Source organism: Leptosomus discolor, chromosome 19, assembly GCF_034619465.1.
Source record: "Leptosomus discolor isolate bLepDis1 chromosome 19, bLepDis1.hap2, whole genome shotgun sequence".
Lineage (NCBI taxonomy): Eukaryota > Metazoa > Chordata > Aves > Leptosomiformes > Leptosomidae > Leptosomus > Leptosomus discolor.
Window position 1 is genome coordinate 9477606 of NC_141409.1, and position 16576 is coordinate 9494181.

Sequence of the window (16576 nt, forward strand, 5' to 3'; positions counted from 1 at the left end):
TTCCGTTATACTTCAAAACAAAATGAAGGATTTTGTTTTAATAACAACTTTTTACTAAGCTCCACACACCTTCTCCAGAACTCACCAAGTCCCCCTGCCCCCCTCCATAAAAGTTGAAAGATCAAATTTATTCTCTTTGTAGGCATGTGAACATTCACACACCCAGACATAGCCACATATATATTTTATATACCTAAATATAAAATATAGATTTTACAGGCACTTCAGCTTGCTCCCTGGCTGCACACAGAAGCCCAAAAAAATACATGTTCCAACGTAGTACTTATAATGGACTTCAGTGAGGCAATGAGAACCGAAGAGCATTATAATAAGGTTCCTGTGTGCACAACTATAATATATACATGACTCAATGCATGGAGAGCTGATAAGCAAAGCTAACACTCTCTCGAATGGCAACATTACAAATGGATCAGGTTCAGCTCCCCATAACAAGTCCTCAATCACTCACTGTCCTGTGCAACGTCCCATTGCATTCCCAGCTTATTGTACTGTCTTTGCAGCAAACTTACAGATTTAACAGAGATTAATCCTCCTGGAAATTTGGAAACGGCCCTGCAGCTTCTGAGAAAGCACTGCAGACCACTCACAGAGCCTCTGATGGCAATAAAATACAAAGCTAACAAACAGCATGCATCCTTGATTGCATTTAATATATTTTTCAAGTAATTCCTGAAGAAGCCTACTTGATACTGACAGAACCACTGTAATTTCATCGCCAGGAAACGATACAGAATTTTTCCCATAATGAGAAACTCTATAGTCCCAATCCTTTCAGATTCTGAGTCACACAAAAATAGGTTATTCTGTATTTATAAGTTCCTGCAGCAGATTCAGACCACCCGACAGCCACGCAGATATATCTCAGCTCCAGTGAAGTCAACAGCAAAATCCCATTCACGGCAGAGGGAAGAGAGGAATTCAACCCCACCTTTAACTGCAAGCAAAAGGAACCAGGTCCTTCTGTGCACGTACTCACGCACAGCGCCTGGCATGGCAGGGCAAAGACCAGAGTAATAGCTACTTTCAAATGCCATTTGGGTTGGGTTTTTTGGTTGTTTGTTTTGTTTTGTTTTTGGTTTTGTTTTTTTTTTGAAGGAAAGCAAGAAATATAAAAGAAGACTATTTACAATATTCTGTGCTTAGATGCGTAGAGTATTTTACGATCTGAAAGCATGAGAGAAATACCTATCTGATCAGTCCTGGTAGCTTTTTATTGCTGTTCCAAAGGCAAGGATGAAAAGGCACTGAGATGTTTAGGTGATAATTTTCCAAATGGATCAATGATTTTGAGCCTCCACAAGTACTGGGCTCTGGCATTCAACCACATTCACAGGCATTTTCTCCTGCCGCTTTTCATAATTTCCTAGAAAAAACACCTTCTCTTATTTTGTCCGCTTTCCATAAGATAATATTCGTCCTCAAGCCCAGAACAGATAATATTCTGTCCCAGGTCAGCAACAAACTTAAAGGGCAATTTCTGCATAAATGTAATTGTTGAAAAACTCTGCAAAGGAAACCTGAAGCTACTCACCTATAAGCACATTCGGGAGAAAAGTATTTATGCAGAGAAGAACTAGTTAAAATCATTTCTGCATTAACAAAGCACAACTAAACTTCCACATATTTGCTGAATAAGTTCAGAGGTCACATCCTCGGCATGCTGCAGACACTGAAAATATAGGCATTACAGGCTGATTTCAGTGAAAAACTGAAGTGGTGGGAAAGAGCTTTCAGTAGAGCTGTAGCTCAGATGAGCCACAGATCTGGCTTTCTGTGAAATACAGGGCATGTAGAAAAACTGAACATCTTTCAAAAGCATGTTTACCAAGAACACCACCGTTGTACCAGTCATCTGCAGGAAACAAGAAGGCTCATACGTGGTGCAACAGGAAGAATGAGCAGGCAAAACAGCAACAAGAGGAAAAAAGAACGTGCTGCATCATGCCTGACACATTCTTGACTTTCATTCAAAGTGAGGGTTCTTGGAGGATTTAATTTGCCAGAGTGCAGAAATGCCTGGGATGTCAACTGCAAATGACTGAATTCTGGGAATTAGGAAATTGAAGGCAGACCCAGAGCTTGCCGAAGTCAATGAAAAGATGCCTGTCAATGCAGTGAGCTTTGGTTTAGGCTCCAAGTAAATACAGATAATAAAAAAACCCTATGAAACACGTCAACAAATACATTTTCCTTAATTTTTCAGAGAAGTTTTGGTTCATTTGTGATCCCCAACAGTATTTTAGTGCAGAAAAATCAAGAGCAACAGAAACATTGTGGGGGAAAAATCCCAAAGCTTTTGCAGCCAGAAACCTTTACTGCCTGTTACAAAGATACTTGCTGAAGAGTTAGAAGCAACTGGGTTTTGAGGACAACAGTTTAAAGATTGGACAATTGTGATACAATTACAATTACAGTTCTGTAATTATTTGCACTGCCTGACATCATGGATATACCAACCCTGGTATTGTAAAGATAGAACCTGAGGGAGGATGTTTAACTGGTAAATGAAAATTGGAGCAATTCCAAATCAGCAGAATAACTCACCTTGCTTCGTGGTCTGTGCAACTTGAAGCGATCATCTTTCATCAGGCTGGATAATACTTTTTCCATCTTTACCTCTGAAACACTGAAGCACCAAAGACAAAAAATTACCATTTCTCCTGCTTTTCAAATACAGCGTGTAATGAGACACAGGCTGATAACCGATAGCAAAAAAGATCGAGATTTACACGTTCAACTTAAGAATTTACCCCTGGAATACATCGAGTCTTACCCCAGACACTTACTCAGCAACCCCAAATGTGTAACTACTGTGAAATCTCGACCCCTGCTAAACTGGTGCTGTCACTGGAGCAGACACACAATTTTACCCACAATCTGGTCACTGCTAAAAGTCACCAACACACACCCCAATTTTAACAGAGCATCAAAATAACCAAGGGTGGACTTTCAGTTCACTGAAAGTCTTCTTAGTCCTCAACAAGAGTAACTGATTAAAGAAAAGATTTAGGCCTTTAATTATATCTCCGTTGTTCTCATGACTTTTCTTTCCTTGCATTGACAAGCACCAAGACAGGTGGGAACGATTTGGTTCCATCTTCCATTAAAAGAAACTCAAAACAGATTGAAGCAGCTCATAACATTAACAATTCTTGTAGACTTGCTTTATAACTATAAACAACAAATCTGGAACCTCCACTTTGAACCCAGAGGGTGTCAAACATTTTATTGTACGTTAGATGCCATGGGCAGGAAGCAGAAGGTGTCTGCATTCAGTTGCTTGTCTAAGAGTGAGAAAGAGACTGACTGAGACCTACACATACAGCCTGGAAAGGTCTGCTCTGCTTACTTTGCTGCTACTTCTACATCTTGACTCCCTCAAGTTATCATCTGGACCCTCTGGAATCAGACACATTGCTCAACCCTCATTAAAAGGAACAAAACACTTTGATGTTTACACACATTTGTTTCCACCTATGTTAGTGACCATAGTCTCAAAACTAAAGAGCTAAAACTAAAGCTGTGTAAAGATACAGCTCCTTCCTCCCATAGTGACTCAAGCTCAGAGGGGTAACAACAGGATCCCAAGGAACTTCTCCCATCAAGCCAACTTTCCTAGAGCTTCCTTCCCTCTGGTCACATCATTGCTCTTTCCCACAAGATCTCACATCATTCCAACTTCTTGCTATGTCGCTTGGGTCAAAGCTCAGAGACACACTTCCCAATAGACGCACTCACCCTCCAATTCGTTTGTAGCTTCAAAAGCCACCTCTGACACCAAATGCATGGTTTGATTCCTTCCCCATTCTGAGAACTCAGCTTCCCTCTCATTTGAAGTGTAAAGCCAAAGCCTGGCCCATTAGGGACCCCATGGCATTTTTTTTAAATACAGGAGACTCAGTCAGCTGTCCTAGCCAGGCTTCACACTGGGCATTTATTTTCATTCTGTCGACTCACATTCCTCCTGTAGATTCAACCAGATGATTTATTCTCCGGTCCTGCTTGCAAGACACTGCTGGGTACTGTTATGGCCCAGATACTGGAAATGCTTACAAACCTGATTAATTTTAAAGTGATTGGTCCTACTTAGAAGTGCATTTACAGGGGACTAGAAATTCTTTGTCCTCTTTAACACTGTCTTGCGGGACACAAGCACACCAGGTGACAACGCAGGAACAGCTGTGCAGCTCCAGGCCATTAATATTACAGCTGCATCCAAACTGGGTCCCGTTTCCAAGGGAATTACTCAGATGATAAAAGCTGAAGTTTGTGGGCCCAAATTTTCAGCAATGGGCAAAGGTCATCTCTAGGAATAGATTCTTTTCCTTTTTACACCAGAATAAATCATAAATACTGAATGGAAGCCAAGGAGTTCATTTGGGGTTACGTCACTCTAAGGAAGAGAGAAATCTTGGGGGTCCAACGGTTCTCAGACGGTCAGAAAGATGTATGCAGCTGCTGAAAGGAAGCATTGCTGATATCCTGCAATTTGTAAAGCACAGAAAGAACTTATAACAACAAGGATAACCCCTTCCTTTTCACTCAAAGATCTCTACACCTGGCTGGGAGGAATAGATGAATCTTTGCTATACTGTGTAACAGGATACTGTGCTACTCACCTGTTCCCCAGTCCTTCCCAGTTAAAGCGACAAATACCTCTACTTTTGCAACCTGCCTTTTCCACCTCAGCCAGCTCACCACCACAACGTAAGGAAAGGAAAAGACACGGTCCAGAGAAATAGCCATCCAGCCTGGCAGATACAGGCCAGTGTGGCCGTAAGATATCCTACATGGGAGACAAGCCCCGTGGCTGTGCAGCTGGGACTCACGATGTAGCAGATTCCTCCACAGAGGATGCAGAGAAAGGCGGGGGAGTGATGGGGGAGAAAGGGAAATGGAGCATTAAAAGACAACTAAGGGTTTCTCTGTTTGGATTTTAAAAGTATAACAGTAAATTAAAACATAAATGGCAACCGCTTAAGCAAGAAGAAAAGTGTACCTTCCCCATCCCCCCCCAAAGGTTGCTTTGACACCGCTATGAATGAATACGTCAAACCTTTGACATTGATTTGTCTGAGATGTCACCCCTCTCCGATCCTCCCCTCGCCTGGCGCGCTGCCAGCTCGCAGCCTAACAGATATGTGAACTTGGTTCGCAGCGGGGAGCACCATGTGAGGGGGGCAGGGGAGGGGGGCAAGCACAACCGTAGAGAAGGGAGAGAAATGACTCGTGCCTTCACAGTGATGCGTTTTCCTTTATAAATTAGTTAGGCCGCCGTTAGGAGATAAAGAAATTATCTGATAGCTGTCGAGACAGGCGCTGCTAGATTGCAGTTGAAGGAACTAAAAGAGACATAAGGAAAAAAAGTGAACCTCACTGATTTTCTTCTGCTTCTTGCCTCCTCCCTTTGAAGGAAAAATCTGTTAGTTACACTTAGAGCTGAGACAGAACATTTTGGAGTCTAACCTTTAAAAAAAAAAAGAAAAAAAAAGAGGAAATGTACAGAAAACATGAGTGTGCATGCACATACGCATTTACAGTTAGGTAGAGGAACCTCCACTTAAAGCCACACAAAGACTGAGAAGAAAGTTGCAGAGAGAGGCATGCAGCTTTCTCGAGCCCCAACGGGAATTACTGAACTCAGCAGAGCCAAAGTGAGATCGTTTTGGCAAAGGCTAATGCTGCTTTTCCACAGTGGAAGCCAAGGAGAGGCTTCAGGTACCGGTGAAAATTAATTGCGAGCGATTTCCAATTTCAAAGGCAGTCATCCCTAATTCCGAAGTGGATTTTCATCCAGGAACAAAGCCACGTCTGCTCTCATTACTTCCGACTCTCAACACTTCTGGACTTACTCCCATGCATGCTGGGGTGGGTGGAGGGGCTTAAGAAAAAACTCTGGGTCAGATCCTCATCAACTGTAAATCAGCACAGCGCTGCTCATTTACGCCAGCTGAAGGCTGCGGGGACCCACCTCATGCTTTGTCTTCTTAGAAATACATATTTTATGAAGTATTTACATTTCAATAAACCCAGCGGGAGTTTCATTTAACAAAGAAGAAAAACCAAAACAAATTTAAAAAAATTCACAACACACACACTCATCCTCAACAAAAACCGAGAGATTTAAAAATCAAGCAAAGAATAAAAAAAATGCCAACTCCAGTAACTTGTGCAGTCCAAGTCAAAAGCTATAAAGACTTAGGGTAAAGAAACAAAAATTATCAGTGCTTAAGAGGATCGGTGACAGTCCAACACATGCTGTCTTTCGCCCTCACGCTGAATTAAATTGTCAGGATTATCACCATAATGCTCTGTTTATGAAGGGTAACAGCAATTTGTGCTGATGGCACTTGCTGCCTTTAGCTTCAAGCTGCCTTCCTGCATCTTCCCTGTAATTCATCAGCTCTCTCTTCTATCCCGTTGCCCCTTCTCACACCATGCGCTACCATGTAGGAAGAGCGGAGGACACAGGACTGCGAACAGGCCGAACCACCCACCCATGCCAATTAGACACTCAATTTTCTTCCATCTGAACACAGGGGTCAAGGAAAGCAAATTACACTCCTTTTTTGGCAAGTCCCTTATCTGCAGGGCAGCACATTTTATGAAGAACATAAACCAAACAAGAAAAGACAATCCCCAGAGTTGTTTGGCTCTACTGATTTGAGAAGTGGAGGAAAAAAAACGCGTTCACATAAACCTCCCTCTGCTCATGCAGCACAGTCTTCTACAGATTCCCAAAGAACATGGCTAGCTCAACAACAGGTCTCCTTAGCGGATATAATTACCAGTGTGAGTGACACTGCTCCTGAAACTTGTTTAAAAAAACCCAACAAAACTGGATAAAAGCATTAGCATTTAAAATAAAAAAGGAGGGAAATTTCCCTCTCCTTCCTCCAACACTTCCAAAATATTGTAAAATAGAAAAATAGAACTTTCCACTTGGAGTTAAAAATTCACAATTATGTGGGATTTCACCTTTAAATGTCAGTGCTGTTTGTTACATGAAAAAAACCCCTGTCAGCTTAGCCCTCCATGTCTTGCTGGTGTCTGCTTAATAGATAGTTACCTGGGATGATGGATGGCTCTTTGTTAGACCACTAAATGGCTCACAGCCTAGAATAAGCCTGTATTTACTGCCAACATTTGTTTGTTTCAAGGATGCAAAACCAAATTCGACTCCAAGCAGCTCCACCCGACATAAACACAAGAAGTAAAAGAGAACTAATTTGAGCACGAGTTTACAGGGCTCCATCAACACTGGTACAACACTAAAGGGACTCTACTCGGCTGACGTTCTGAAACGCCGAGAGGCAGCAGTGCAGGGAGCAAGGGGAGTCACACACATCCACCTGACTGCTGAGCAGGCTCGAGACCCGAGAGCTCTCCTGACTAGCAATGCTGAGCAGCGAGTTGCGTTTTTTTCTCCACAAAAGCACCATTGCACAAGCGGAGCTGGACTAAAAGCCCATCATGTGTCAGCCATCAGGTGGGTGACTGCACACCGGGCTGGTCCTTACCCAGCCTGGCTTGCTCTCCTCACTGGCTGCTCCCAAGCCCAGAGGCTACTCCTCTAGCTCTGAGCTAGAGCTTCTGCAAGGGAACCTTTCTCAGCTAGCTTGGAAGCACACCCCACTTTTGGTCAGCAGGGTTCACCCCCCTTTCTGCCTTCCAGGACCATACTGGGTACTTGCCACTTGCAAAAGCCTCTACTATTCCTGTCACAAGCCACTTGCGCATCTTGGCCAATTACCTGCCAGATATGACCCACAGCTCCCCAGCTATTTCTCCGCCGGATCTCTCCTGAAGAGAAAGCACAATCTCTGACAATATGGTGCTATGCAGGCAGATGGCCAGTTAGCATTTGACAGGCTCATTTGACTTGTGATCTCCACGTAGCCACGATTTGAACCCGGGGCCAGAGAGATAACAGAGTGCAAAGGATCTCCAACTATCATCTCCTCTCTGCCCCTCACCACACACACTCACTCACACACAATCTGTCAGGCTGATGATTTTCACACACGTTCCTTTTCGCCTTTTGCTAGTCTGGGGCCGGTCCTGGATCACAAGAATTAATAAATTCTTATTAAAACCTGCACGAGACACAGTCCCGCTGAAAGTGCCACGGAAGGTTAATTAGCAAGGATGAGCTGAAACTTTTGTTCGCGTTTCTGACTCACTTAATCTTGTGAGAAGCCAGCAAGCTGACATATTCTGCCTCCGAAGGCGCCAGGACAAGCAGGCTGTTCCCGTGACAGCCAATGCGAGCCGTCCTCCCGATCCGGTGGATGTATTCCGCAGGTGAAGCCGGAGCGTTATACTTCAAAAAGGGAACATGAGAAGGGAAAGGAGGAATTAACAGAACATGGCGTGTTAATTATAAACGAGACTCAGCCTGCTCGTCTGAAACAAAAGGGATTGTAGCAAAACCCACATGCTGTACCTCCCCTGGAATTGGGCTGTTTATAAAGAGCCCATCGGGCTGATCCCTGTAACCATCACTCAGCCCCCTCAGCCACAGCAGTTTTTTGACATGTGAATGTGACACATTGGCCAACTTTCAGATAATAGGACAGTTTCCTCATCTCAGTGTCTCTCTTTGCCTTTTACATTTTATTTCTATACAGACACATCAGGAACCTGTTTGCTTCCCTTAAAAAAGAAAAAGAAAAAAAAAAAAAGAAATCAATCTCACAAAGACCTCAAACCAAACGACCCCCAGGACTGCCCGTACAGAGCGGGAAGCTGCCTGCTCTGCATTTGGGAGAAAAGCCACAAAATAAAAGACAATGGATTCAAATTCAGGCTAAATTACTGAACCGCTTTGTTTTGATTAAGCAGTTCATAGCTGGTTACTGGACAGAAGAAATCTAAGAGCGATGAGGGAGTAAGTGCTTTCGGCAGCATATGATACAGGTAGCAATCGTCTTCCCACGTACAACTATCAGGCACTATGAAAACGTTGCTTAAAGCCCCCCCAATATAGCGGTGCCTCTCATTTACTTCACTGGGAATCAAAACTGCCCAGCCTGATCTGACAAAGGGTGACGTATTTCCCTCCCTTTAACCTCCCCCTATCCTGCCCCCCCGCCCCCCCTCCTCTTTCCTGGAAAAATGAACATGCACAGAGATACTGCTCAGAAATGAGCCCTCAGCAGTTTAACTGGAAAAAACCCAACAACCAAAGCCCACTCTAGTGTTTATACCTGTGCCCTCTGGCAAAGTTTCTACTGGCTGGAGGTGTGAGTAAGATGCTGTGAGCAATCTAATTGCTCCCTGCAGGTCCTTGCTCTTGGACACAGCTCTCAGGACAGCTGAGATTTCGCCTTCTGGACACACAGAAGTCTCCCAGGGCTTTAGGTAATTTGCACTGCGTTCTAACACTGGCAACTATATCTTTGGTTAAATTATATTAATATATAGATCTGGGAATTAAAGACTTCCCTTCTCCAACTAGCTAGCTACCACAAAACCTTTCTTTTTTGAAAACACAAAATTAAAATTGAATTTGTTACCTGAAGGGATGAGGTAGAAATTAAAAAGCTTTGTTGAGGCTCTGTGCCCTGTTCTTTCTACCCAGGTGTCACTTGATACATGAGAATCTCTGGATCAGTTCTTCCTCAATTCAACTAACCTTTTTTTAATTACAAATCTTTTATAAAAATGAAATCTGCTTCATGCTCTCAGCTTCCTCTTTGAAATGACAGGCTGCTATTTTTAAAGGTTCAATCCATCTCCCTTAGTTTCTTTTTTTTTTTTTATCCCAAAGACGGTATTTCTGTCAACAGCAATGCAGCAGTGTTGGGTTGGGGTTTTTTTTGTGGGTTTTTTGTGTGTGTGTGTGTGTGTGGGGGGGTGTTTGTTTTGTGTGTGTGTTTGTTTTCAGGAAAATCTGAGCTATGCAGTTCTACTGAAAGCTGAACGCTTACAGATACCCAGCCCCAACCTAGCGAAGCCTCACTTGAAACATTCAGGTCATTGCACAGACACTATTGGGCTACTCAATGTTTAACATTGGCATCGCACTTAAAAGTCCTCATGGAGCTGCCTCCCCAGCAAGCTCAGAAAAATAGAACTGCAAGAGAGATGGCCAGTACTTCACAAGACTGAGCTTCCTGCGGGGGGGAAACAGAGGGTATTTCCTCCCAGCCAGTGGAATATTATTCCACAGCTGATAACACTGGAGTTATTGAAGAGGAAAACAGACTGTCAAAACCAGAGACAGGACAGCAGTGCTGTATCCTCGCAAAACCCTGAGCCCCAGTCCTGCAGTCAGGAACAGGTGGGCCTCCTGCACCTGTAGGCGTCAGCACAAAGGCCAGCAAAATGCAGAAGGAGGGCCTGGACTGGAAAGGGATTTCATCTGAGCAAGAAAAGGGATTTCATCCAAGTAAGACTGCACTTAATACATACACACACACAGAGCAAATGTACCTGTACGATCCATGTAACTTGAGGCAGGTCTAGTCCACGTGCCGCAACATCCTTTAAAATTAATAAGGAAATTACTTTAGTAAAAATGCTTTGAAGATATCAGGAGAGTAAGAACTCTTCTGAGATGGCAGTTATGCCAAGAAACAACTGGCTGTGCAAGTAGGAATTTTACAGGCCTAGTTTGGGGAGAGATGGACTGAAGGTCAGAAATAACGTTCAGGGTTTAAAATGCAAGGAATATTGTTAACAGACTAATACAACAAAAAATTATCAACTACTACAGCCCAAAGCCTGCAGAATATAAACCCACCTACTTCAGGAGAGTGGTGTTGAATTACAGCAGTCTGCTATAGTCCCTCTACATCGTATCTGAGAGAATAACCTGTCTTAACAGTAGTGACACCTCTGGTTCTTCAGTTTATTCCACTGATGAAAATGGATCTGCTCATAGGCACCTACCACCCAACAGCGAGAGAGGCAGCATTAAACCTCTGGAAGGCAACACTATTTCTGAGCACACCTTTCTCCACAGTGAGCCCAAGAACTAAAATGAGGTGATGAAAAAGGAAATGGCCATCAAGAAAATGGTCAAGGACCCCAGGCCTCCAGTGGAATGTCCAAAGATGCACTGATCTCCACCTACAAATAATTAGTTGTTTCCTACGTAATGGTCTAAAGTCGAGGAGCAGATGACTTGCAGGTCACCCGGCCCTACAATAAAAGGTCAACAAACTATTTAGCAGAATCTGAAGGAAGCTGAAGTACAGCTGGAGGAGAGGGGACTTCAGCTATCCCTTGGATTTTCACTGGTCTGGCTTTGATTTGGAGAAACAAAACTCAGCCCCAGAGAAAAGAGACTGAAGCTGCTGTCGGGAGAGTTATTTGATGTGCCAGCTGGTGAGAAAACCCATCAAATTGGAGGACTTGAATGAGACCCTTTAGTTATCTGCAGCCAGTATAGCTCAAGAAACATACCTTTTCAAGGAGAAAAAGAGTTTAAATACTGTTCAAAATGGAGAGAGTGTGCAAACACGTTTCAATCTCCCTTCTTGATTTTCTGTTCATTAGTAATGTCCTCACATACTCCTTGGATTTTACATTCACCACGCGCAATGGCAGAGCAGGTGTGCAGATTTAACTCTGTTAGGAAATGTTTTGGAACACATGTATCTTTTAGCTAGTTGCAAAATAGAATATATTAAGAACGTAAGCAGGAGTTTAATGTACTAAAAATGTGTCAGCCACCCACTGAAGTGTTTTCATGCAACTCCCACACACGTTAAAAGACTAGGAAGCTGATGTTTTGGCAGCAAAGGCCTTCCCATAAGCACTAGCCAGGTTGCTTTGTGGCTCCAACTGCAGTAAAAGAGAAGACACTTTCCACAGCGCCCACTCTGAAATAATACACACTTTCGCTCCAACACGGTCATTAAGAAACGACTTGTTCCCAGAGTCAGAATGAACAGATGTACAAAAAGCCATTTAAAGGAGGATGGAGAAAATAAATCAAGAGAAGTCGGGGAACGTGTACTGCAGTTACCAGGATAACAAGATTATAAACTCTACAGCACGATCAGACAGGAGTGCTGACGTCTGATTCCGATCTGCCTGGCTCTGTTATCTACTTCCACGCTGACGAGCCTTTGGTTTTCTCCTATACCATGCTTTTTCTCACACGCAGTAGTCTAGGAAAGGCCATGTTTGATGAGAGGGCTCCGACCTTGGGACAGGGTCAGTTTACCCAAAATAAGCAAATAGCCAAGCTGTCCCTGTGGTCAGGAGCAGGCACCTCCAACATGGGGAGGAGAAGTAGATGGCAGGGGCAGGAGCCATCCCTCTCATCCATCAGGATTCTTTCCCTCCTCTTACAAGACACCTTTTCTCAACACCTCTGGCTGGGAAACTACTGCCGCAGACAGTGTTGTTCTCGTGTGCATTTGCCAAAGCAAGCAAGAGAGTTGAAAAGGTTAAGCAAAAGCCTAATAAATAGCCAGGGACAACATTTAGGAGGAGGCTCTCTCCCATCAGCCTTGTATTCGCTATTGCTTTCACAATGCCACCAAGACCACTCAGCTATTACTGACACATATCAGCAGCTATTCTCCTGGGGTTTAACTTGGCTTTCTTTCAGAAGTGTCTTGGGATTTACTGGTAATTGGAATGTTTTGCAAACTCTCAAAGATTCCTCAGTATCAGTCCACCTGTGTCTCCTGTAGCTCCACTTCCTCAAAGACTCTAGTAGACAGCAGCAGGGTAGAATTAGGATAAAAAGTTTGAGCTGATTTGCTTTCCTCTGCTGGCAGAGCCCATGAGCTTCCTGCTTCTCAGATCTTTAGAAAAATACTTGTGGGTCACCTTACCAGGAAAGAGAATACAGCTCAAGCAACAATTATCCAGTTCTACTAGCACTACATTTATTCCACAACAGAAGCACTGACCTGCTGCCAGCCCACTTTCAAGATGCCCAACAGATTTCCAACGTACCACTCTCCCTTCTCTTCCACTGTCCCAGACAGCATTCCCCTGTCCATGCACGACCTCACACCACCATTCCTTAATAACGGGGAAATCAATAATACGACACCTCAGCAGGTCACTGCTGATTCCTTCCAATGGGCAACGGAAGGGAGAATTAAGTGATCATCTCACAGGAGCAAGGAGAAAAATTCTACACCGGTGCAATTTTAAAGACAACCCAGATGCCAAGCAAACACAATAATCTGAAGCCTTAACCACGTTCCTGCCCTGATCCCAACTGCAAGCCACAGAATGGCTCAGTTATCAAGGTACAATCCACCCGAGAATCCCAGAAATGATGAAATTTCTGCTTCTAACAATCCATATTACCAGTCTGTGCTCATGGTGGTGGGGTACAGAGGGATGGGCGCAAAGGAACGGGGGGCAAAAAGGCCACAGGGAAAGCGAGGCATATCGCTGCAGAAGATCAGAACCAATGCAGCCGTAAAAGTTTTGCAAGGGCCTTGGTTTGCTCAGTCCTTCTCACACAATCTAATTAGGGCAAAGGAAATTGCTAAAGTTGCTTTTGAAAGACACTCAATGGTGAGGTCTTGAAGGCCCTGAGCTTGACAATTGGCTGCCTACATGAGGCCTAGAAGTACAGATGGAAGGCAGCTTGCTCAGGTGCCAGGCTGTCAGTTGGATTAAAATGACTCATTTATTTACCAAAGAACCTCACAAAGTGCTTTAGCTAACAGGCAGAGAGGGCCTAACGGCTCTCCAAGCTGGGGAAGAAGCTCTCGCGCCTTCCCGGCCTGCCAAAAGTCATTACTGCCGAGTGTGGAAAGCCATCAGCAGGGTAGAGACCCCCGTCGGCAGGGTGACAGATTGGGCTGCGTAATCAGAGGAGGAAGGAGAGAGCACAGAAGCTGTCAGAGGCGAAAGCTCTTGGCTGGGGCCGCCAGAAAACTGGCAAGATGAGTTAGCGTGACTGAGTAAACAGCAAACAATCTCCAAATGATCTTTCCTCTCTCCCTGGAAGAGATGAACTTGTTTAAAAGGCACATCCCAAAGGAAGCCGCAAAGAACTTCAGTGAAGGAGAGAGAAATAAATCTGGATGAGACCCTCTGAGATACGCGGCCCCTCTTTGTTTTCTTGTCTGCCAGCTTATATTGTCTGGCAAAAATATTTTATGGAATATATTAATATACATATGACATAGAGCAAATTAATAAAAGGAACAGCAGGTCCCATTGCTTACTAGAGCGGAAAGATGGGTGGAGAACATGGCATAAGGGACAAGGGAAGGACAGCAACACTATTTGTGTTGCTCTTTTGTGAGCCAGGTTTCAAAATTCTGTGGGCACAAAACGTGATTTCGCAGTGAAAAGAACAGAACCACCTTTCTGCAGAACATTTTTGCTGATATGAAGAAAAGTGTCAGGAAAAGCAATGCCCTCGGAGGCAGGAGGTGGTCACAGTGCCTGGCTGCCCTTTGGACATCTGTGTTGGGGAGGCACCTGTAATGTGGGACTAGTGCAAAGTGTATCTCTATATTAAGGTGTCCATATGGTCCCCATTACTGTGGTAACAGGCCACCTCCTGGTTTCAATGCATTTGTCCTCCCGACATCTCTGTAAGATAGAACAGTGCTACTATCCCCATTTTACAGATGGGGAGCTGAAGCACAGAGAGATTTTGGACTCAGACACACAACTTACTGTGCTTAACGTGCTAACCATGTGCCAGCTGAGCCACAGTAACTGTAACTGTCAGGATTTGCATCCCTACCTTGCAGTAAATGCAAAGCAGCTTCGATTGAAACGAAGGAGGGTTACGATAAATGCATTACCTCACACTACCCTCTTCACGGCAATCTAGGTTAATCCACGTTACCTCCCGTTTATGACCGGTCAGGAGCAAACACACAACTATCACTGCTCAGCCGACATGTGGCTACTCGCCTTGTCATCCCAATTCCACATCCACTTGCACCGAGCCTGTAGCATGGCAGGAAATCAAACCACGTCTCCAGCGTCTCAAGAGAGGGATCCCATCCACTGGGATTTCTTTATCCATCTTACTCTTCTTCCTACCTTGTCAACAGCTGTACATTTCCTGGCAGATCTCTCCTGCCACAGGCTGCATTTCCCCTTCGAACGCTCTCACCCAGGAACTGATAGCCCAGTGATTGCAATGATTGTTTTCTCTTTGTCTAAAATTGAGCATTCGCTGTCTTTCCAAACTCATTAAACTGAAATTTCAGTAACAAGACATGTCCCTGAAATTTCTCATAGACAGCATGTGCATGAAGGATAACGAAGTTTAGCTATTTATTATTTAGAATTTACCAAACATCTTTTATCTGCAAAACATTTCATCTACACCACGGAACGATGTAAGCTTTGCTATCCTCCTCAGTTGAGACACTCAAGTATTACTTCCATATGCAGGGAAACCAAGTCATAGTTACACCCATGCATTGCAACGATGCATTTTGACCCTGATCAAGTCATTGGAAGGCTGTACACACAAGCAGGGCCATGCAGCAAGTACAGTTTTACAGGTGATGTAATATGCAATTTGGCAACGCTAAATCAAGCACTCCTATATACACGGCAGTCCTAGTTTGAACTGCGGGCGTAAAAATAAGATAAAATTCAGCCCTGGCTCTCTGAAAAAAAATTGCAACTAGTTTCCTTTAAGAATAATGTGCTGCAAGAACAGGAGTCATTTCAGAGCTGAAGAGGGTTTCTCAGCTCTAATTACTCCCGATCGCTGTAATTTACAAGTTTGCGGTGGGTAGAAATCGCCAAGATTCACACATTTTCAGATCAACAGCTGCCACTATTAGAGAGCAAATCGTGCAGCCTTCTGCACCACTGCAGCAGGCTAGCTGTGGCACCGACAGGTCAGAAACCAGAAGTGGAAGGTGCCACCACAACACAAGGGTGCCAGCAAACTTCAGCAGTGGACAAGAATTTCTCCCTCAGCACCCTTGAAGGAAGCTTGAAGGGCAAAGCTTGGAGAGCAGCAGAGCCTGTGCATTTCTGATGACACCATTCTTTGGTTGGGATCCCCTTCCATCCCTGCAGGTTTCTGTTTTTAACCTTGGGGTAGTCATTAAGATGGGAAATATCACATTACATCCAATTTACCTGGCAGTCATGGGGCATACTACAAATTAGGACTGCATTCTACTGACTGCATGTAGAAGGCAAGGTTCCAGCTTCAAATGAACCCATTTTTCCAGACAGAAGACCATGCAAAATACTTAGAGGCCTCTCGTATAAGACATACACTTTTTCTGTATACGGTACCTTGCAGCAAAAGATGATAGAACAGCCTACAAAGAGGGCACTAGTCCTTATTTAACATGCAAGATGCAGAAAAAGGAGATGACTTTCCTCAAGGTCAGACAGCGAGCTGGCATTGGAGCTCAGTGCCAAATCCTCTGTTCTACCATTAGGTATCAGACAGGCCCATTAGCGCGGAGCGGCAAACGGACTCTAAGTTACTTACAGTGCAAAGCAAGACGCCGGTCTTGGATTTTAGGAACTCCTGGAAGACCTCTGTTCTTTCCTAGAGGATTGAAACAGAAAAACAAAGAGAGCTTATGCACGTCACAATCAAACATAAAGCAAACCAGATAATGTAATG

At 44.0% G+C, this 16576-nt stretch overlaps 1 protein-coding gene across 1 annotated transcript in view; it reads right to left on the reverse strand.

The window, feature by feature from the left end:
- Positions 1 to 16576, reverse strand: part of DDX31 (DEAD-box helicase 31) — a 49831-nt gene that overhangs the window by 19636 nt on the left and 13619 nt on the right. The window contains exons 14-17 of the mRNA XM_086475550.1: positions 16439 to 16498; positions 10459 to 10509; positions 8205 to 8344; positions 2566 to 2647 (exon numbers count right to left, since the gene is read on the reverse strand). Of these exons, the coding sequence (XP_086331676.1) occupies positions 2566 to 2647; positions 8205 to 8344; positions 10459 to 10509; positions 16439 to 16498 (333 nt within the window). The remainder of the gene's footprint in view (positions 1 to 2565; positions 2648 to 8204; positions 8345 to 10458; positions 10510 to 16438; positions 16499 to 16576) is intronic.